Genomic DNA, 22,778 nt, shown 5'->3' on the forward strand with positions numbered 1-22,778 from the left:
AGACCTGAGCTAAAATTAAAAGTTGAACTCTTAACCGACTGAGCCATCCAGGTACCCTGAACATCTTTTTTTTTTTTTTTTTAAAGATTTATTTATTTATTTGAACAAGCGCAGGGTGAGGCAGAGGGACAGAGAGATGGGAAGCAGACTCCCTGCTGAGCAGGGAGCCTGATGTGGAGCTTGATCTCATGACCCGGAGATCGTGACCTGAGTGAAACCAAGAGTCAGAGGTTAACCAGCTGAGCCACCCAGCCTCCCCTCAACCCTAACCCCCAAGCATCTAATATGCCTGATGGCATTTACAGATCATTTTGGAGAAATGTCTATTCAACATCTTTACCCATTTTTAATTGGATTGTTTGTTCCTTTTTGGATTATTGTTTTTCTGTACTTTACTTGAAATAATTTCTATTGTTATGCTTTTATATTTGGTTCTTTTAATATTTATCTGCTGGTAATCCCATCTAGTGTATTTTGTAAAATTATTTTTATAGAGCAGTTTTAGGTTCACAGCAACTTTGAGAGGAAGGTACAACAATTTCTCATATACTCCCGGTCCCTCAACATTCAGAGCCACCTCAGTTACCAACATCCTCCACCAGTGTGGTACATTTGTTACAAATGATGAACCTACATTGACACATTATCATCTCCCAAAGTCCACAGTTTACATTAGATTAGGGCTCTCTCTTGGCATCGTACAATTATGGGTTTTGACAAATGTGTACTGACATGTATTTATCTTTATAACACCATACAGAATAGTTTTACTGCCCTAAAAGTCCTGTATGCTCTGCCCATTCATCCCTCTAACCCTTTCCCTCCCCTGCTAACTTTTGGCAACCACTGATTTTTTTCATTGTTTCCATTGTTTAGCTGTTTTTTATTTTTTATTTATTTTTTATTTATTTTAGCTGTTTTTTAATGCTATTTACAGATTTCCCCCACTATCCAAAAGTGGAGCATGTCTGTGACACCTTTCATAAACTGAAATGGTAAAGCTAAGAAGCAATTACCATCAATTGATGCAAAAAATGTTTTGAGCATTTCCAGACCTAAAAAATAATCTCTCATGCTTTTCTGACACTCTAGAACACATCTTGCTAATGGATACACAAAATAATTCTAGATGAAGCACAGATGCTATCCGTTCAGAGCTGTGGCAGCTTGATGTTGAGACCCCTGAGTGTAGCTCCCAGGGAAGGAGCTTGGCGGGGCTGCTCATGCTGCCTCTATAATGGCTCACTGCAAAACAAATGCTGAACACTGTTTCACTTGTCACTTTTTTTCATAAAAACAAAAATCCTCCTCAGACTTTCTTTGAGTTAGCAAAAACAGGTACAAATATACATCTTTCATAAAAGCAAAGTGGTATAATGCAAACTGTTGAAAAGCTGAGGCTACCTGTAGTTGGAATTATGTAGTATGTAGCCTTTTCAGATTGGCTTCTTTCAATTAGTAATATGCGTTTAAGTTCCTCTGTGTCTTTTCATGGCTTGATAGCCAATTTCTTGTTAGAAATTGGCTGAATAATATTCCATGGTCTGGATATATCACAGTTTATTTATCCACTCACCTGGTGAAGGACATCATAGTTTCTTCCAAGATTTGGCAGTTTTGAATAAAGCTACTATAAACATCCATGTGCAGGTTTTGTTTGGATATAAGTTTTGAAGTCTTTTGGGTAAATACCAAGTAGCCTGAGTGCTAGATAGTATGGTAAGTGTTTAGTTAGTAAACTGGTTATACAATTTTGCATTCCTGCTAGCAATGAATGAGAGTTCTTGTTGCTCCACATCCTTGTCAGCATTCGGTATTGTTAGTGTTTATAGATTTTGGCCATTCTAATAGCTGTGCAGTGGTATCTCATCGTTTTATTTTGCATTTTCCTGATGACACATGATGTGGAGCATTTTTTCATTTACTTGGTTGCCATCTGTACAGTTGACCCTTGAGCAACATGAGGGCTAGGAATACTGACCCCCCTGCACAGTTGATAATTTGTACATAGCTTTTGACTCCCCAAAAGCCTAACTACAGATAGCTTACTATTACCTGGAAGACTTACCGGTGACCTAAGTCGTTGATTAGCACATATTTTGTATGTTATATATATTATATGCTGTATTCTTACAATAAATTAAGCTAGAGGAAAGAAAGTGTTATTAAGGAAATCATGAGAAAGAGAAAATATATTTACAGTACGGTACTGCATTTATAAAAACAAAACAAACATGTATAAATGGACCTGTGCAGTTCAAACCCATGTTGTTAAGGGCCGACTGTGTATATGTTATATGCAGATATGTATATGGAGAGAAAAATCAAGCAAATGTGACAAAATGAGAACTGGTGAATTTAGGTGAATCGTATGCATGTTCATTGTATTATTTTTTCAACTTTTCTGTAGGTTTGAAGTTTTCCAGAGTAAAAAATTCGGGGAGAAAGTATAGGATTAAAGACTCTCAGAATCAGCTCCAGCATGAAATGGCTCTCCCTCACACTTAGCAGAGGAAGTCCCTAAAATCCTAGGGTTTTGTGAGGGAAGCAGCGGTTTACTAGGGACTGCTTTTCAAGCAGCTTCCCAGTGTGGCTGGATTGAGCCAGCTAATTGTGGGATATCAAGCCACAAAAGGTGGATAGATTCCAGTCTGTCTGATACGGAGAAAAAAATAGGTCCTATATCTTAGCCCTGATAAGAGGCCTCCATGGATATGACTAATGGTCAGACCCAGGGGATGAACTGGGGCTAAGAAAGCTGGACAGCTGGAAAAACTGGAGCACCATGACAAGGATGTTCTCTTGAATTGCCTTTTCCTATTGAGATAAGACAGTGCAAAATAAAGCACTGGGCTCAGAAGTGCTGGCACTCAGAGCTGAGCTAAAATAGGTGAGTGCCTGCCCCTGTCAGCACCTGTGTGGTCTGCAGAGGGTTTTCTCTGGCCTCCTGTGCAGGTCAAAGGCATTGACCTCAGAACTAGAAGGCCCGGAGTAAGTCCTTATCCCACCACATGCAAGCTGTGAGGCTGAGTCCTGTTATTCTTGTTCACGCAAAAGAAGTTTACTTCTCCACCTTATTGATGGGCTGCAAAAACTGAAAACAAACCATGAAAGGACCTTTTTAACTCCTAAAGGCCAGTGAGATACCTGTTGTTATTACTTTCTAGGCATGAAGCAATTCATTTTGCAGCTTTCCCCCCTTTTTAGGTCAAACTCAACTAGATGTTTTGAGTATATTTTCATCATGAAGTTGGAGGAGTATAGCTCTTTGAAACTCTCCTGAACAGAGAGTGGCAGAGGATGATACCCCTTTTGAAATGCCTTCATGGGGACTTCAATCCCCATAGGCAAGTGGTGACTCACCCACACTATCCACAGTGCCAGCGTCCTAGCTGAGCAAACACTGGCCACTCTTGGCCACAGTGCTGCAAGGGAAGGGAATTGGGACCTCCGCTCAGTCCAAGATGTCAGCCTCAGCATCTCAAGGGCAGTGGAATGGAACTGGCAGAGTGGAAAGGGAGCAATGCCTTTGGTCTTCAGGAGGAGAGGATTGAGTTAGTGGGGATGTGCCACAGAGAGTTTAACTCCGTGCAGGGAGAACTTTCATGTGGCCCTGTCCAAGTCATAGTGGTTGCATGGAGCCCCCCTATACTGCAGTTAATTCTAACAAACTCCATCACCCCTCCTTGAAGCGGTTTTGGGGGAGATACACCATTGACCAGAGTTGGATCGGATGATATGCTAGGGTTCTTCCAACCTTAACAATATGTCCCACTTTTATCTAGCAATTAATTTGGATTAATCCATCCTCTGTTTACCAGCCCTGTGACCCTTGGACATATTTATCAGCCTTTATGAGCCTTAGTTATCTCACTATAAAATGAGATTAACATCTACCCTGTGTCTCTCACAAGGTTGCTTTAAGTATCAACAGAAATAAGAAATGATGGAGTGGTTGGATGGCTTCATCAGTTAAGCCTCTTACTCTTGATTTTGGCTCAGGTCATGATCTCAGGGTTGTGAGATCAAGCCCCACATTGGACTTCAAGCTCAGTGGGGACTCTGCTGGAGATTCTTTCTCTCCCTCTCCTTCTGTCCCTCCCTGCTTTCTCTCTCTCTCTCTTTCTGTCTCTCTAAAATAAGAAACTAAATCTTTAAAAAAAAAAAAAAAAGAGGGGATCCCTGGGTGACTCGGCAGTTTGGCACTTGCCTTTGGCCCAGGGCGTGATCCTGGAGTCCCGGGATCGAGTCCCACATCAGGCTCCCAGCATTGGAGCCTGCTTCTCCCTCTGCCTGTGTCTCTGCCTCTCTCTCTCTCTCTCTCTCTCTCTCTCTCTGTGTCTATCATAAATCAATCAATCAATAAATAAATCTATCTTTAAAAAAAAAAAGAAAGAAAGAAAGAGAAAGAGAAAGAAATGATTCCTGGTGAAATCATAAATGTTTTCACCTCACTGTCGGTACTCTGCCCACAGTTCCAAGGTGACCAAGTGACCCTGGACTGGCTGTCCTATGGTTCAGGGCAAGGATCACATGTGCTCAAGGGGTCAGCACTGAATCAGATTTCACTAGCCATCCTCCACGTATGGCCCTTTTTGTCTTCCTTATATCTTTGTCTTCTCTCTTTTATATTCATTCAACTAGCACTTTCTGATAGGCTGCTATGTCCCAGACATCTGCTGGGCCAGGGGGAACATGTAAATTATTGCCAGTCCTGCAGGTGTGTCTTGCCTGGTGCGGGGAGAGCACAGAGAGGGGATGAGGTAAGCAGTGCTTTAAGGGAAGCGTGTGCCACAGGCTCACAAGATGCAGTCCTTTGGCAGGACAAGGCTGGAGGAGAGGAAGCTGGACAGGGCAAGGGTTCACTGGGAAGAAGACATTTGGACCTATCTTTGAAGAACAGATGATGACTTTTTAAGTTGAGAAGGCCAGGGGAGGGCATGGAGAGCACGTGGATGTGAGCATTGAGCCCCGTGGCCTTTGCTTCTCTGCCCCTATCCTTAACCAGCTCCTCTCCAAGTAAAAAAATTTAAAAGCTACAGATGGTTTTTGGAAATACTGCTGCGTGCTCATTGGGGGCTGCAAAATAATACTATGAAATAAAGATGGTGCCTCTCAACCCTGGCTGTGTACTAGAAGCTCTCGTGGTTTGCTTTAGTTCAGGTTTCCTGGCCTCACCTTTCATGTATTCTGATTTAGTAAGTCTGGGGCAGGACCGCTGAAATTAAAATGATCTGCTTTTACAGACTTAGAGGTGGAAGTATTGTCATATCATCTTTGTTGTTCCAGTTCCTTGCTAAAGACTACACATGTTTTTATTGCAGGACATGCACTCAGTATCATTATCATCTAGTAAAGATTCTCATCTAGCTTCAGTTTTCTGAGAAGCCTAAAGGTTTAGAAGTTTGAAAAAGTGAAGGAACTGCTGTGGGTGAGATTAGCCTTTTTTTCCCAGGGGAATGAAAATGGATAATGAGCAGTCCACTACTTATCTTCACTGGGTCTCAATTTCCTCATCTGTGAAATGGAAATTGAAACAGTACTCATGTCATAAGATAGTGGTGAGGATTAAGAGAGCACAGACAACATAGAAGCACACAGTAAATGCACAAAAATGATGGCTTTTGTTATGGGGGCAGCAAGGCCTGACTAGTGTTTAGTAGTGTGGGCTCTGGAGCCAAACTGCCTGGCTCACAACCTGGCAGCTACTCTCCGTATAACTTCGGTGACTCAATTCCCTTCTCTGGACAATAGGGGTGGTCGTGACTTCCTCACAGAGCTCTTATTAAATGTTACTAAATGAATGAATAAGTGCAAGGTACTGAGATCATTGGTGGGCAAATAACATCAGAGAAATATTGTTACCATTACTTCTGCTGTGACCTCTCACTGCCTTACGGTGTCACTGTTGGACATGGGTCCTACCCTGTGAGCAGCTGGTGCTTACCAGCTGCTCCTAGCAGTCTTTCAGGCCCAGCTGTGGCCCTTCAAGAAGGGACCTCCCTTTGCTAACCGTAGCCAGGGGTACCCTGACTTGGTCTCCTAATATAGCAGTTCACCTAAGCAGCATCCTGCCAGGATACCAGCTGGCCTAAAATGCTGAGTGAGACCCAGTTACAGCCCCGCCAGCCAGTGGAGCCAGAATCTCCATTCTCTTACCTTCTTACCCACGGAGATCCACTATAGGTTCTACAGCTTTTCTTGACCATCTTGGACCCCTAAAAGTTCTGAGTACTTCCCTGTCCCCAATGAGGTTTGTCTTTTAAAGATGAGTCCTAGGGTCGGTCCCCACATCCCTTTTGTTCAGAAGGCTTCCTGTCCTCTGTGGGACCAAGTGATTGACCCTCATTAGGGATATTCTCCAAGAGATGACCAGGTGCTAACATATAATCTGGTGGAACCATTGCTGGGGATTTTAAGGTACTTTTTTGTGCTTAAAGAAGGAGGTGAAACCCACACATCTAATCTCTGCTTGGAATCCATATTATATGTTAATTTTTTAAAATCCCATGCATGATTCTGATATTCAGCCAAGGTAGAGAATCACTGGTATAAGAAGTGTGAGGTGTAATGGTTACTAAAATTCATCTATACAGGGCAGCCCGGGTGGCTCAGTGATTTTAGTGCTGCCTTCGGCCCAGGGTGTGATCCTGGAGACCCGGGATCGAGTCCCACATCGGGCTCCCTGCATGGAGACTGCTTCTCCCTCTGCTTGTGTCTCTGCCTCTCTCTCTCTCTCTCTCTCTCTCTCTCTCTCTGTGTGTGTGTGTGTGTGTCTCTCATGAATAAATAAATAAAATCTTTAAAAAAAATTCATCTATACAAATTGGGAGGCTGTGAGCTGACTCGCCCCAGCCTGCAGCACACTAGCCCAGGCAGTCTGCTTATCATCAGATTCTCAAGTCTCACTGATTTAGTACATCTGGGAGTAGAGGAGTGAGGAGGAATCCCAAATCCTAGTGAAATGCCAGGGGAAGAGACCTGTGGGGAGGTATGGACAAAGTGGGTGGAAGACTGCCTACAGTTTGCCTAAGCAAGAAGTTGTACAAGGCAAGAGAGGTATCTCAAGTAGGTAGGTGTCATCAGAAGGTAGAAACATATTGCGGCTTTCAAAGTTATATCTCCAATCTCTTGCCAAATAATATATCCCCTGTGTGGCTATCAGGGCATATTTTCAGATGTGGAAAATGTATGTCCAAAGTAGGAATCCCAATATCAGAAATCTCCATGGGAGGGAGGCTAACCCTGGGGAATGCAGGCTGGAGAAACAGCTGCTGGCAGTGGTCAGCTGGGCAGGGCTGGCTCTCATCACCTCATGTCTCTTTTGTCACTAGTGACTGCCCTTTGTCCACCTCCACCCACAGATACATCAGATAGATGAGAATAGGAAAAAATGTCCTGCCCAGGAAAGCATCCTCACATGCTCCTGCCACCACTGCTTTCATTTCCCAAATGGCCAGGGAGGTCAGGCTGAGCAAGTCTGAATGAGGTCAGTAGGAGCTCTCTCTGGAATTTTTGAGAAGTTTAAGGCAAATGCCTGACCACACCTTGAGTTCTCTTTGTGAAACCTTTAGCTCTGACAGTTCACATCACATTTGCCCCCTGGATCACTGTCCATGGTTTTGTTTTTCAAGCAGTGCTCATTGTGAGAGGTAAAGTATTTCCTTCTGGCCCCAGAACAGTCAGCAAGGAAAGCCTATCCATCCAGGAATCAAACCAAGCTCAAATGCCACAGCCTCCAGAGCCCACAGCTCAGGAGTCGCTCCCATTCCTCTTTATTCTGGCAGTGACCCTAACATCTCCTCACCCCCCAAAAGAAGTCCTTTGCTCACGTGGTCATGCTTTCAAACCTCTGACTGCTCCCCAACCTTCCTTGGCCTCCTATTGGGCTAATATTTGGGAGCTTAAACAGTAGCCTTCCTGAAGCAGTGATGAGCAATTACTGGAAAGTCATGTGATTACCTGAGTTGAACCAATTTGTCAAAGACCATTTTCCTTTTCACTCATCACCTTCCCCACATCCCATGATGAGAGAGTCCCCAGAGCACAATAATCCTTTCCTGAGATACAATGTAGAGGCACCTAAGAAAAGGAATAAAAGTGAAGCTAATTTTGGCTTTTCTGGGACCAAAGAAAAGAAAAGCAGGCAGACAGGTCAGGCCCAGCTCAAGGAGGCTGGGGTAGGCCTTGTTTTGTAGTGCCAGGGTATCTGCTCAGATCACCAGGGGATTTGGAGAACAATGCCTAGCAGTGGGGCTGGGGAGTGGGAACAGAGTCTTGGCCCTGACTGCAGTGACCAAAGCCTTGTCCAGGCTCTTAAGAGTTCTCTAAAATTACAGTCTATGGTTTCAGACTTGATTTAAAAAAAAAAAGAAAAACAACTCCGTTTCACTCCTCCCAAACTAATTAATAATGAATTAGGATTCAGGGATTTCTTACAGATCCAGCAGTCGTTTGTGCTCATTACCCCTTAAAATTGTAGGCTAATTTTGGTATGCATCAGCACTTTTTTCTTGGCTTTCCTCTGATTCTCAAAGGCATCTGCTATCCAAAACTGTGCCCCTCTAGGAGTGTCCATCTCCCCCTCCTGTCCCAGCCAGGCAGGGCTCCTGTCCTTAATGCCAGTGCTGGTCAAATTTCAATGTGCAGTAGAATTAGCTGGGCATCATGTTATTTTTTTTTTAAAGATTTATTTATTTATTTATGATAGAGAGAGAGAGAGAGAGAGAGGCAGAGACACAGGAGGAGGGAGAAGCATGCTCCATGCTGGGAGTCTGACATGGGACTGGATCCCGGGACTCCAGGATCGCGCCCTGGGCCAAAGGCAGGCGCCAAACCGCTGAGCCACCCAGGGATCCCCATGGGCATCATGTTAAAATAAAGATTCTAATTCAGTAGGTCCGGGTGGGGCTCAAGAGTCTGCATTTCTCACAAGCTCAAGGTGATGAGGAGGCTGCTGTTCCTGGGACCACACTCTGAAGGCAGAGCTTGATGACAAGCAGTGATTCTCTTACCCCAAGCCTGGATCATGGTCACAGCCTCTGTTTTTTTTTTTTTTTAATTTTTATTTATTTATTTATGATAGTCACAGAGAGAGAGAGAGAGAGAGAGAGAGGCAGAGACATAGGCAGAGGGAGAAGCAGGCTCCAGACACCGGGAGCCCGGGAGGAATGTGGGATTCGATCCCGGGTCTCCAGGATCGCGCCCTGGGCCAAAGGCAGGCGCCAAACCGTTACGCCACCCAGGGATCCCCATGGGCATCATGTTAAAATAAAGATTCTAATTCAGTAGGTCCGGGTGGGGCTCAAGAGTCTGCATTTCTCACAAGCTCAAGGTGATGAGGAGGCTGCTGTTCCTGGGACCACACTCTGAAGGCAGAGCTTGATGACAAGCAGTGATTCTCTTACCCCAAGCCTGGATCATGGTCACAGCCTCTGTTTTTTTTTTTTTTTAATTTTTATTTATTTATTTATGATAGTCACAGAGAGAGAGAGAGAGAGAGAGAGAGGCAGAGACATAGGCAGAGGGAGAAGCAGGCTCCATACACCGGGAGCCCGGGAGGAATGTGGGATTCGATCCCGGGTCTCCAGGATCGCGCCCTGGGCCAAAGGCAGGCGCCAAACCGTTACGCCACCTAGGGATCCCTGGTCACTGCCTCTTAAGTGGTCTCTAGACCACTCCCTCTATGGCTGCTGGAGTGATCTCAGAGCACAATTCGAATCTTGTTCTTCCCCGCCTTTCCCTTCTGTGGCTCCCCTCCCCCGCCTCTATGTTCAATAAAGGCACCTCAGAATCCATGAAAAAAATTACATGATTTGTCCTCATCCTATCTTTTCTTCCAATATACCTGTTGCTCCATGAATAATTAATTCTGTGCATGCTGTACTACATGAGAACAAGGACTGAGGGGTGGTGGGGGAGGGCATGAGTGAGACCAGTGTCTGAATCCTGTTCCTGCCGGTTCCAACGTTGTGGCCATCCGAAATCCAGTTTTCTCATATATAGAATGGGAATAAAAATACCTCCTTCATGGAGTTAACATGCGGAGCAAATGAGATACTGTCTGTAAAGCATTTAGCATAGTTCCCACACATAGCCACTCCTCAGTAAGCAGTTGCTGTTGTGAATTAATCATCATATGCTCTAGAGTTTCCACTTGTCACATGATTCCCTGGTTGGATGGTTCTCTTAGTTCCCCTTCTCTGCTACATCAGATGTCACCCCCTCCTCAAATCCTTCCTGACCCCGCCCAATCCCTCAATCACCATGGGGTCTTTCACCTCAGTTCTAACACTGTAGGTCATTTCTTTCTATATTCTGCCTACAGCAATGCCCAGCATGGTTTGGGGCTCATTAATAACTGTCACTAGAAAAGTTTTATGAAACTGAATTGTGTTATTTCTTTTTGTTGTGTATGTGTTGTACATACCTGTAATGCCTACTTCTTAGTTACAATGAATATATATAATTCTATAATTAGATTTGTTTGGTTATTTCTTTTTTTCTTCTAATTTAATCCTCAGTAATGAGCTATATCTGCCCTGACAAGTTGCAGGTCTCAAGAGAGTATGGGATTAGCATGGGCACTAGCTTACATGGAAGTCAGTTCATTCAACAAATATTTATGGACATCTCCCATGTACTAGGCACAATGAATGACCGTAGTGCAGATCATCACGTTTGGTTGGCAGCAACACAGTGTGTAGCTTTCCTTAGGAGGCATTGTCTCTGGGACAGCTTCTGTCACCCAGGAGAGAACAGGGTCTGTGCTGAAGCCTTCCTCAATAAGCCCCGTTGTACGCCCTCAGGGAACCCATAAATACTAGGGATGTTCTCCTGTAGACCTAGGCAAGGATCCCTTGAAGCTATTTCTCAACTCCAAAGTGGTTTGGTTAACAGAATATTCTGCTTCTCTGAAAAGTCAATCCTTTAGAGTATTTGTACTCCTATCCAAGGCTCAATTCCCTAATAAGGCTCCCCACCCAAGCAGTCTCTACAGCTTACAAAGATCCTTCTCACGTACATTAGTGAGACTGATCTCTGTCACAATCCTGAGAGGTAGACGGGGTGGGGTTCTAGATCCCTGTTTTTAAGCTGAGGTGCCAAAAGCTCAGAGGAGTTAAGGGATAGACCCAAGGTCTTGTAGCAAGACCAAACACTCAAAACCCCCATCCAGATCTGCTGACTAGGACCAGCAATTCTTTCTGTTGTGACTGAATCTTGGGTCACTTACCCAGGAAATGATGAAACAGAATATAGCAAAACCTCCCTTCTGCTACTTGCTTTCAATGCATTTGCTGAAAGGGGAGGAGGGGACCAGTGTGTGAGACAGCTGTGGGAGATGTGGGGCTGCAGAGAGGGTGGCCCTTTCACGTCAGCAGGAGAGGAAACTTGAATGTACAAGATGGACCTTAATCTGATTCCTGGCCTTTCTCCTTGGCTCTGACTTCACAGACTGTGATGGGCCTCATGGAACTTTCTGGTCTGCTGGAAAAAGAAATGGCCTGACCATGTGGGTCTAGGCATAGAGGCAACCAACCAGCCTTCCTCTCAGAAGACAAATGAACTAAAGCAGGAGCAGATTTTCTTGTTATGTGTGACTTTCTGTGGCTACTTTGCATCAGTTGTCCCTTTTAGCAAAGCTAAAATTTAAATTAGAGGTCTTGTAGTTGATAGCAGCTTGATGTAGCACCTGTGATTAGTGAGATCGCCAACGTCAGGGTGATTCTCAGAAAGTTAGTCAGTATGTGGTCCAGCTGCTCTCCTGCTGTGGAAGTGTCTCTCCATTGTGACTTTTGGGATCTAGGATGATTTTTATTGCGGAAACCCAAGGTTTCCACAGATGGGGGAGATAGAGATTATCTAAGTCCCTTCTAGGTACTTTTCAGAGATTCAGGTTCACAAGCTTTGAGGTCCACTTCTAACTATGCTGCTAACTAACAGTGTGTTTGGGCCAGTGCCTGCCCCTGAGCCTCTGTGCTGAGAGCTGTAAATGATGATGGGCTAAATGATTTTAGCTTTGAATGCACATTTGAATCCACCTACAGAGGTTTCTAAACTATATCTAAGCAGGGACTCCACCCTCAGATCCTTATTCAATTGGTCTGGGTGAGGCAGGGGACTGATAGAGTTTACAAGATCAGTCATATAGTAAAGGTAAAGAAATGGGATGGGTTAATTTCTGAGCTCTCCTGAAGACGTGGGGGGAGAGTTCAGGTGTCCATCTGGTCCACAGTCCACAAGGCACCATGTGGCCGTTCTAGTCTTTAAACTCAAGGTCATGAAGACCAGAGCAGAAAGCACTATACAGAGGTCACTGAACAAGTCCTCCACCCGCCCCTTTTTAAAAAATTTATTCAGAGAGAGAGAGAGAGGCAGAGACACAGAGGGAAAAGCAGGCTCCATGCAGGGAGCCCGATGTGGGACTCGATCCCGGGTCTCCAGGATCACACCCCAGGCTGCAGGCGGCGCTAAACCACTGCACCACCGGGGCTGCCCCCAAGTCCCTTATTTTAAAGTGGCAGGCCCCCTGGGGAGCACTATGTTCCAGAAACATAGTAAGGTAGAGCAAGCAGGTGTCCAGGCATTTGGCTCCCAAGCCCGTGGCCCTGTCTTAATGCCACACAGCTCTGAAGGAAGCCAAGGGAATTATTGGAGAGCAAAATAACACTTTTGCCCAGTTTCCCCTTTGAAGCCTTTCACCTAATGGTGTTTTGGAGTTTAGTGAATATTTACTCATTCCTTTTGCACTTAGTAACTACATGTCTCAGTTCCAGAGAAGCGGATTATTCTTATCCACAGATGAAACTACAGGTGGAAAGATTGAGACTTGCCCTGGTCACATAACATGATAATAACAAAAGCTGTGTAATGGAAACAGAAGCCCTTGTTTTTCTGGAGGGAAGATCCCTTCCTTTCCACCTTGACTTAGCTGTTCAGTAGCAGCAAGTCTCAGCTTTAGTGAGCTCCATTGAGAACAGGGGCACTCCTCCTGTCTGAGGTGCTCCTGCCCAAGAAGAGAGAGGGTTCTAGGCAACACTTCTCTAGTGGGGCAGCTGTACTTTTGGCGCCTCGGTATCTCTCCCTTGTTTCCCGAGCCCTGTCACATTCTGTCCACTGGTTTTCTCTGCCCTTCTGTTCAGGACAAGCTGTCTAGGCTGTTCCAAGCCACGTCATTCCATCTGGAAAGGAAAATGGCAGGAAAGCTCCCACCAGGGGATGTAGGAGGTGATGAGAAGGAAAAATGTTAGGCTTTCAGTTGTCCTGCAGGTCAGCAGAATAACTGCAGAGGTGCTCCAGCATGAAACCATATAGTGTGCCAGAGCAGAAACTCCTGCTGGCTCCTGCAAAGTGTTGCATGTCACTGCTTATCCTTATTTATGGCTGTTTACAAAGAGTGGAAAGACTATTTTCATGTAAATCTACTATGTCAATATAGATTTCTTTTTAGCCTTGCTCTATGGAGAATCATTTTTGAAGCCCTGCTGTTGTTTCACTACCCCTTCCCACTCAGCTCTAAATTCATTAGCAGCCACAGAAAATGTGCATCCAGAAACTGTGCATCCCATAGACATGTGTTGAGCAAGAGTTTATCCAGCCCAGCAAAGCAGCTTTGTGTGGCTTTGCTTTGAAGATCCCATCTAATGCTTCACTTTTGGGAAATTATAAACTCTCCACCCATGGAAGGTTATTGGATTGGGTTGATGACAAACCTGATAGACCAAGAACAGCTTCTATTAGACCCCACGGCTAGAGTAGCCAGGACAATGAACCACCTCCGTTAGGCTTGGGCCTCTGACAGTTGCCTGCGCTTTTGTGTTCTGTCAGTAGTGATCTGATCTGGCTTTAACTGACCTCTGTCATGCCAGATGCAGCAGCCAGCCTCCAAGGTGGCCCTTAATGATCCACATCTCTTGGTATTCACACCTTTGCATAGTCCCCTCACACAATGAAGAGACTGACCCATGTGACCAATAGAGGATTGCACTGATGGTGTGTGGCTTCCCAGGCAAGATCATTAACAGAAATTGCAGCTTCCACCTTGAGCCCTTGCATTGCTCACTCTGGGAAGCCAGACACCCTGTTGTGAGGACATTCAAGCAACACTGTGGAGATCATGTCAGGAGGAACCAACTTCCAGCATGAACTTGCCAGGCACATGAATGAGCCATTCATGGAAACAGGTCCAATCTCAGTTAAGCTTTCAGATGATTCTAGCTCCTCAGCATTTGAGTCTCAGCTGAGGCCCAGACATCATGGAACAGAGATGAGCTGTCCTCACTGTCCTTTGTCTGCATTCCTGACCCACAAAAACAATGGGATAAGTATTTTTTGTTGTTTCCTGCCATTAAGTTGTAGGGATGATTGGTGATGCAGCAACAGATGACTCTAGCCTAATTGTGTATGAATGTGAGCCATAATAAAATTGTATCTGCAAAATACATCCCACTTTATCAAGCAGTCATTCAAAGGTAGATTCTTTTACACCTACTTTCTAAATTGTATTCATGTAGTCAAGTATTCAAAATAGAAATGGGTTCACCATTTACAAGTACCAAGAAAGGCTCAAATGCACCTTGCTGCTGGAGGGGAAATGCAAAGTCAACACTCTTACTCCTCTCACCAAGCCTATCTTTATCCACTGGGATCTGACTTCAGTGTCTGCCCCTCCTTTGGAGTCATCCTCTTCTCAACTTCCAGGGGCCTCTTCATCTATAACACCAGGAGCCTATGTCATAACTCTCCTGTAGCTTCTTGATTTACCCCCTCCTTTCATTTCCCTGATACCAACCTACTGCTTCCTCCATTTTACTGGTTAATCTTCCCCCCTAACTCCCTTTTAGTCTAGCCTTCTCTCAAGAATCAGCCTTTTTTTCTTTCAGACTAAAGAGAAATGGGCAGATTATGAAGCAGTGAGCTTCCCGTCCCTGTAGGCATTAGTAGTTACAGGGTAACCGTCTAACAGGGATGGTGTGGGAGAGATTCCAGCAGTGGTCTCTGAAGCACTAATCAGCAATATCAACCTATAAGTTGTGAAAAGAATAGGTGCCAAGGTACCTTTAAGAATATCAGAAGCAAGGCAGGAAACAACAAATGTTGGAGAGGATGTGGAGAAAAGGGAACCCTCTTACACTGTTGGTGGGAATGTGAACTGGTGCAGCCACTGTGGAAAACTGTGTGGAGGTTCCTCAAACAGTTAAAAATATACCTGCCCTACGACCCAGCAATTGCACTGTTGGGGATTTACCCCAAAGATACAAATGCAATGAAACGCCGGGACACCTGCACCCCGATGTTTCTAGCAGCAATGGCCACGATAGCCAAACTGTGGAAGGAGCCTCGGTGTCCAACGAAAGATGAATGGATAAAGAAGATGTGGTTTATGTATACAATGGAATATTACTCAGCTATTAGAAATGACAAATACCCACCATTTGCTTCAACGTGGATGGAACTGGAGGGTATTATGCTGAGTGAAGTAAGTCAGTCGGAGAAGGACAAACATTATATGTTCTCATTCATTTGGGGAATATAAATAATAGTGAAAGGGAAAATAAGGGAAGGGAGAAGAAATGTGTGGGAAATATCAGAAAGGGAGACAGAACATAAAGACTGCTAACTCTGGGAAACGAACTAGGGGTGGTAGAAGGGGAGGAGGGCGGGGGGTGGGAGTGAATGGGTGACGGGCACTGGGTGTTATTCTGTATGTTAGTAAATTGAACACCAATAAAAAAAAAAAAATAAAAAAAAAAAAAAAAAAAAAAAAAAGAATATCAGAAGCAGGACTGTTATAATCCCAAAATTCAGACTCATCGTAGAGTCAGAGCTGGTTAGGATCTTTAAAATAATCTACATGGCCTCATTCACTCTAAAATTTCAGTTCTCTGTAGAGATGACTCCCATTGCTTTCTCATGACTAGACCTGTTTTCCGAGAACTAGTCCTAAGTTCCCTCCAGGAACCTATACATGTGCCCCTGGGTGTATCCTATGCCTTTCAAACTCAGGCTGGGTATATCAGATGCACTGTCTCCTTCAAACCTGTATATCTTCTTCACTTACTTATCTCAACCCCATTGTCCTCTGGCTGAGTTTCCTTGTCTCTTTTCCCCATCCTCCAAATTTGTATTTTATCAGTTGCTGAAAGGTATTCTTTCATTTTAATGTCTCTCTCATTCTTTCCCTCTATATTAGTCAGGATTCTCCAGAGAAACACAACTGATTGTGTGTGTGTGTGTGTGTGTGTGTGTACATATATGCTGTATATGACATTAACAGTCAGTGTACATATAAACTATGTGTGTATAGGATTTATTTTAAAGATTTGGTTCACGCTATTACTGAGATTGGCAAGTCCCAAGATCTACAAGCTGGAGACCTAGGAGACTTAATGGTTTAGTTGCAGTCAGAACTGGGAGAGCTAATGGTGTAGTTTCCATTCAAAGGCTGGCAGGCTTGGGGGGCTTGGCTGGCTCAGTCAGTAGAGCATGTGACTCTTGATCTCAGGGTCATGAGTTCCAGCCCCATGTTGGGTGTAGAAATTACTTAAAAATAAGTAAATAAAAAAAAATGTAAATAGGGGAATCCCTGGGTGGCTCAGCGATTTGGCACCTGCCTCCAGCCTAGGGTGTGATCCTGGAGACCCAGGATTGAGTCCCACGTCAGGCTCCCTGCATGGAGCCTGCTTCTCCCTCTGCCTGTGTCTCTCCCTCTCTCTGTGTATCTCATGAATAAATAAATAAAATCTTTTTTAAAAAAGTAAATTAAATAAATAAACTTGAAAAAACAACAACAGGGATCCCTGGGTGGCGCAGTGGTTTGGCGCCTGCCTTTGGCCCAGGGCGCGATCCTGGAGATCCGGGATCAAATCCCACGTCAGGCTCCCGGTGCATGGAGCCTGCTTCTCCCTCTGCCTGTGTCTCTGCCTCTCTCTCTCTCACTGTGTGCCTATCATGAATAAATAAAAAAAAAAATTAAAAAAAATAAATAAATAAAAAAAAATAAAATAAAAAACAACAACAAAGGCTGGCAGGCCTAATATTCACGAAGAGCCAATATTTCAGTTTGAGTCTAAAGTCAAGAAAAGGCTGATATCTTAGCTCAGGCCAGTCAGGGTCCCTCTTACTCTTGGGAGGTTCTGCCTTTTTGTCCTATTCAGTCCTTCAACTGATTGGATGAGGCCCACCCACATTAGAGAAGGCAATCTACTTTATGTCATCTACTGATTTCGACGTTAATCTCATCCAAAAACATCTTCATGGAGTTACCCAGAATAATGTGCGTCCCGTGATCCTTGAAATCAAGTTGAGACATAAAAATAACTGTCACGCCCTCCTACCCATCCTGGTAGCCTCTGCCCTGATTTGGGCCTGTATTAATTTGCTTCCCCTACTAGCACTCTTAGTTTCTCAACCTATAACTAGACTCAAGTCCCAGTAGGCCCCAAGGGAGGTACAAAGTGTGACCTATGAGGAGCTACACTACACTCTAAGAAAACTACATTATTTTTCAACTTATACATAGAGAAATCTGGGGAGTATGTGTAGACTAGGTGATAAAAAGGATAGGATCATGGTGGATGGAATATAAAGTTGAGTCAGACTTATTGGTATGGGCCCACTCACAGAGACTCCAAATTCAGAGTTTAAGATTGAAGGGTTAGAGGTCTTTAACAGTTTGGTTGGTTGACTAAACCATATACCCAAAGGTAACCTACACAAAATGAAGTTGACTGCCAGAACAGCTTTGGCATATTGTAGATGAAGGTATCCGAAAGCTTAGGGAGATTGGTATGTTAGAATGGACTTAGATAAGATGTGTTCCCAACTCTAGGAGGGTCAAGAGGAATTACATTGCCACTGTGAGGAATTTGTGAGGGGAACTTCAGCATCCTTGAAGAGTTCTGTGACCATTCTTCTCTGTAATCCAAACATTATAATAGGAACTGCAACGATCAAACTGGGATCCCTGATGCAGTAGAGATGGTGTGGTTCTGGCGTGGTAGGACAAGAGGAATGTGGTTACTATAACTGGACAACGGAGCCAAAGCAATAATCACAGGAGTCTGACTCACAGAGACCTGTGGCATCTGGCTAGTAGATTAACAGTATAAAATTTTGGCAATGTAGCAAGGTCCTTTCTCAGGGGAGCCTGGACTCCACTTCATTCAAGAGGTTCTCATTCTGTAAATTGGCTCAAGTCTGGGAATTGCTTGAATGGCCATTATGACTGTTTTGGTGATCTAAGATCTATTACCATTCACTTAACCTAAACTTTTATGCTTATAGAAAGGTAAGAGTTCATGTTGATCCGTGGGCTGTGGTCAGTGGTTTGGTTGAAAGGAATGTTATTTAAAAAAAAAAAAAAAAAAAAGAAAGGAATGTTATTGCAAAGTTGGTGAAAAGGTCTGGGGAAGAGGTTAATGTACAGACCTTTCTGGGCAAAAGATAGGAAGATATTTGTATTCCATATTAATGTTCACCAAAGGGCAACCTGACCATTCAGTCAGTCAGTCAGTAATTCACTCACTCTCTCATCACGAAGGCACAATCCCATAATCGTAGGACCTTTGAACAACATGGGAGTTAGAGGCAGTTATATTCTACACTGTCAGAAATCCACATGTAACTTTTAACACTCCCAAGACTTGACTGCTAATAGTCTGTTGTTGACTAGAAGCCTTCACAATTACATAATCAACATAGCTGATTAACACGTTTTATATAATGTATATTATATACTATATTCTTACAATAAAGTAAGACAAAAGAAAATGTTACTAAGGAAATCATAAGAAACAGAAATAAAAAGAAATCCACATGTAAGTGGATGCATGCAGTTCAGACTAGTGTTGTTCAGGGCCAACACTGTATTCTTTGCTGAGGTGTCTGTTCAGGTCTTTGGCTCATTTTAAAATCAGATTTGTTTTCTTATCATTGAGTTATAAGAGTTCTTTGTATTTTTGGTTAATAGTCTTATCAGATACGTTCTGCAAGTATTTTCTCCCAGTCTGTGGCTTGTCTTCTCATTCTTTTGACGGTGCCTTTTGCAGAGCAGAAGTTTCTGATTTTTTTTTTTTTATTGGAAGTTTCTGATTTTAATGGAGCCTAGCTTAACAGTTATTTCCTTTATGGATCATACTTTTGATGTTGTATCTCAAACATCATACACAAAGTCATGTAGATTTTCTCCTAAGTTATCTTCTAGGAGTTTTGTAGTTTTGTGTTTTACAGTTAATTCTGTGACCCTTTTATGAGTTAATTCTGTGAGGAGTATAAGGTCTATCTATGTCTAGATTCATTTTTTGCACATGGATATTCAGTTGTTCCTGCACCATTTGTTGAAGAGACTGTCTTTGTGCCATTGCATTGCCTTTGCTTCTTTGTCAAAGGTCAATGACTATATTAAGGTGGGCCTATTTCTGGACTTTTTGTTCCATCCTGTTCTATTTGTCTGTTCTCCCACCAATACCACATTGTCTTGTTACTTGGCTTTGTAATAAGTCTTGAAGTTGAGTAGTGTGTATCTTCCAACTTTGTTTTTTCCCTTCAGTATTATGTTGGCTATTCTGGGAATTTTGCCTCTCCATATAAACTTTAGAATCAGTTTGTGAATATCTATAAAATGACTTGTTAGGATTTTTATTGGAATTGCATTGAATCTGTAAGATCAGGTTGGGAAGAACATAGACTATCATGTCATCTGGAAACAAAGACAGCTTTTTATTTTCCTTCCCAATCTGTTTCTCTTGTATTTCCTTTTCTTGTCTTATTGCATTTCAGTAACACTTTCAGTACCGTGTTGAAAAGGAATGGTGAGAGGAGACAGTCTTGCCTTATTCCTGAGTCTAGTGAGCAGGTTTATCGTTTCATCATGTTTTTTGAGTATGATGTTAGCTGTAGGTTTTTTTTTTTTTTTTAAGATTTTTTATTTATTTATTCTTGAGAACATAGAGATAGGCAGAGGGAGAAGCAGGCTCCACACAGGGAGCCTGATGCGGGACTCGATCCTGGGTCTCCAAGATCCTGCCCTGGGCTGAAGGCAGTGCTAAACCACCGAGCCACCGGGGCTGCCCTAGCTGTAGGTTTTTTGTAGATACTCTTTATCAAGGTTAGGAAGTTCCTTTTATTTCTACTTTACCAAGAGTATCACAAATGGTGATGGATCTTGTCCAATGCTTTTTTGCATATATCTGTAGGGCCATGTGCTTTTTCTTACTTAGCCTGTTGATGTGATAGATTACATTGTTTTGTTTTGTTTTTTTTCTCATGTTGAACCAGCCTTGCATTCCTGGGATAAGTCCCATTTGGTCTTGGCATATAATTCTTTTTATACATTGTTGGTTTCGACTTTTGAGAATTTTTGTCTCTATGTTCCTGAGAAATACTGGTCTCTAGGTTTTTTTTTTTAAGATTTTATTTATTTATTTGAGAGAGAGGCAGAGAGAGTACAAACAGGGTGCGGGCAGGGGGAGAGGAGAAGCAGACTCCTCATAGAGCAGGAAGCCCAATGCGAGGCTTAATCCCAGGACCCTGAGATCATGACCTGAACTGAAGGCAGACACTTAATTGACTGAGCCACCCAGACATCCCTCTAGTTTTCTTTTCCTGTAATATCTTTGTCTGGTTTTCTTATTAGGTTAGTGCTGGCCTCTTTATAGAATGAGTTAAATATTCTTTCTGTTTCTGTCCTCTGAAAGAAGATTGTAGAGAACTGGTATAATTTCTTCTACAAACCCATGTGGGCCTGGTGCTTTCTGTTTTGAAAGGTTATTACTTCTTGATTCCATTAGATATAGGCTTATTGTCCTGTGTATTTTTCATTTCAGAAATTGTAGTTTTCACCTCAAAAAGTTTGATTTGTCTTTTTTATATCTTAACTTTTTGAACGCATAAAATGTAGACATAATAACTGTTCTAATGTGTTCCTGTGTTAATTCTAATAACTCAGTTCTAGGTTGATTCCGATTGGTCATTTTTTTTTCCCGATTGGTTATTCTTTTCATTATGAATATGTTTTCCTGCTTTTTTGCATGCTTGGTAATCTTTTTTTTTTTTTTAAGATTTTATATATTTATTCATGAGAGACACACACAGAGAGAGAGAGGTAGAGACACAGGCAGAGGGAGAAGTAGGCTCCATGCAGGAAGCCCGATGTGGGACTCAATCCTGGGACTCCGGGATCACACCTTGAGCCAAAGGCAGACACTCAACCACTGAGCCACCCAGGCATCCCAACATGCTTGGTAATCTTTGATTAGATGTCAAGCATTGTGAATTTTACCTTGTTGGTTGCTAGATATCTCTATATTCTTACAAATTTTTCTGAGCTTTTGGGGTGCAATTAAATTACTTTGGGGCTTTGCTTTTATGATTTACTAGGTTGTGTCTGGTGCAGTGCTCAGCTGAGGACTAATCATTATTCCCCACTGTGGAGGTAAGATCATCCTGAAAACTCTACCCAATGCCCTGTGTATTATGAGTTTTTCAAGTCTGATTGGTGAGAACAGGCACTATTCCCAGCTCTGTGTGAGCACAAGGCTATGTTCCTTGTTACCTGTTTTGATGATTCTGTCCCTAGCCTCAGGTTATTTCCTCAAATAAGTCAGAGTACTCTGCTGTGTATTAGAAGGAGACCCTCTACAGATCTCCATGTTTTCTCTCTTGAGCAGCTCTCTCCTTTCTAGTGTTCCCTCTTATGAACTCTAGTTGCCTTTGTGTCCCTGGACCTTCAGCTCCATCTTCATAATTCAGGGAGGCTACCAGCCTCTACCTTCGCACTCTCACCTTGTGCCGCTGCCTGGAAACTTTCAAGGCAATAGGCTTGGGCAATTTTGGGCTCACTTCATTTGTTTACCATCCATCAAGAATCACTATTTCTCATTGCCTGATGTCCAGAGCCATAAAAACCATTGTTTTTGTGTTTTGTCTGGTTAGTTGGTTGGGTTGGTTGACTTACCTATTTATTTGTTGTTTAAGGTAAGAAAGCTTTTGTACTTGGATTCTTACAGAAAAACTTTTTTATATGTAACCAGTGGTCATTGGCATTTGAGAGGCTGTATATTTATGTGAGCTGTAGAATAAATTCAGATAAGCCAGCAGGAATTTCTGAGGCTATTCTAAGGGTGTTACACTGGTTTCCTGACTCTTATCTCTGGGAATTCCTTGAATCATTTGGGTCTAGAAGCTAATTCTCAATAATTATTTTATGAAATTCCTAACCATGTTATGATTTTATTCTCAGAATTAAGAAGAAAAAAGAGCAGCAGCGTTATGCTGAAGAACAGAGGATACTAAGAATGAACTTTCATGAAGAGCCATATTCAGAGAAGATGAGTGAGATACTAGCCCAGCTACAACTTGAGGAAATAAAAGGAGCCAGAGAAAAACAACAACAGAGAGAAAAGGAATGCCAAAGGTATTTTGAAAAGTTCGGCATAAAGTCTTTGTATTGGTATGGAGATGTGAAATAGTATTAACGGTTAAAGCCGGTAGTAAAATAGGAACTCATGCTCATTCTCTTCCTAGTGGTTCACTTTGCCTGATCAAACTGTATCTTTATAGATATATGGAAGCTCTGAGAGCCCAGATCCAGGAGAAAATGCGACTGTATAATATTACTTTACCTCCCCTCTGCTGTTGTGGTCCTGACTTTTGGGATGCTCATCCTGATACCTGTGCCAACAATTGTATTTTCTATAAAAACCATAGAGGTAAGCTTCTTAAAGGAATGGTTGAGCCTGATGGCAATTAAAAAAATAAAAAAAGACTAAACAATAAAT

The 22,778-nt window shown here is 43.0% G+C and overlaps 1 protein-coding gene across 15 annotated transcripts in view; it reads left to right on the forward strand.

The window, feature by feature from the left end:
• Positions 1–22,778, forward strand: part of CCDC15 (coiled-coil domain containing 15) — an 81,713-nt gene that overhangs the window by 56,884 nt on the left and 2,051 nt on the right. For 10 of the 15 annotated variants that reach the window (XM_077894019.1, XM_077894020.1, XM_077894018.1 and 7 more), the window contains 2 exons: positions 22,241–22,414; positions 22,561–22,709. In XM_077894019.1, coding sequence (XP_077750145.1) covers positions 22,241–22,414; positions 22,561–22,709 — 323 coding nt within the window. Of the gene's footprint in view, positions 1–21,378; positions 21,434–22,240; positions 22,415–22,560; positions 22,710–22,778 lie in introns of those variants that run through there. The other 5 variants (XM_077894025.1, XM_077894023.1, XR_013377072.1 and 2 more) reach the window with 3 other exon arrangements.

Source organism: Canis aureus, chromosome 3 (assembly GCF_053574225.1).
Source record: "Canis aureus isolate CA01 chromosome 3, VMU_Caureus_v.1.0, whole genome shotgun sequence".
In the NCBI taxonomy this organism is placed as follows: Eukaryota; Metazoa; Chordata; class Mammalia; order Carnivora; family Canidae; genus Canis; species Canis aureus.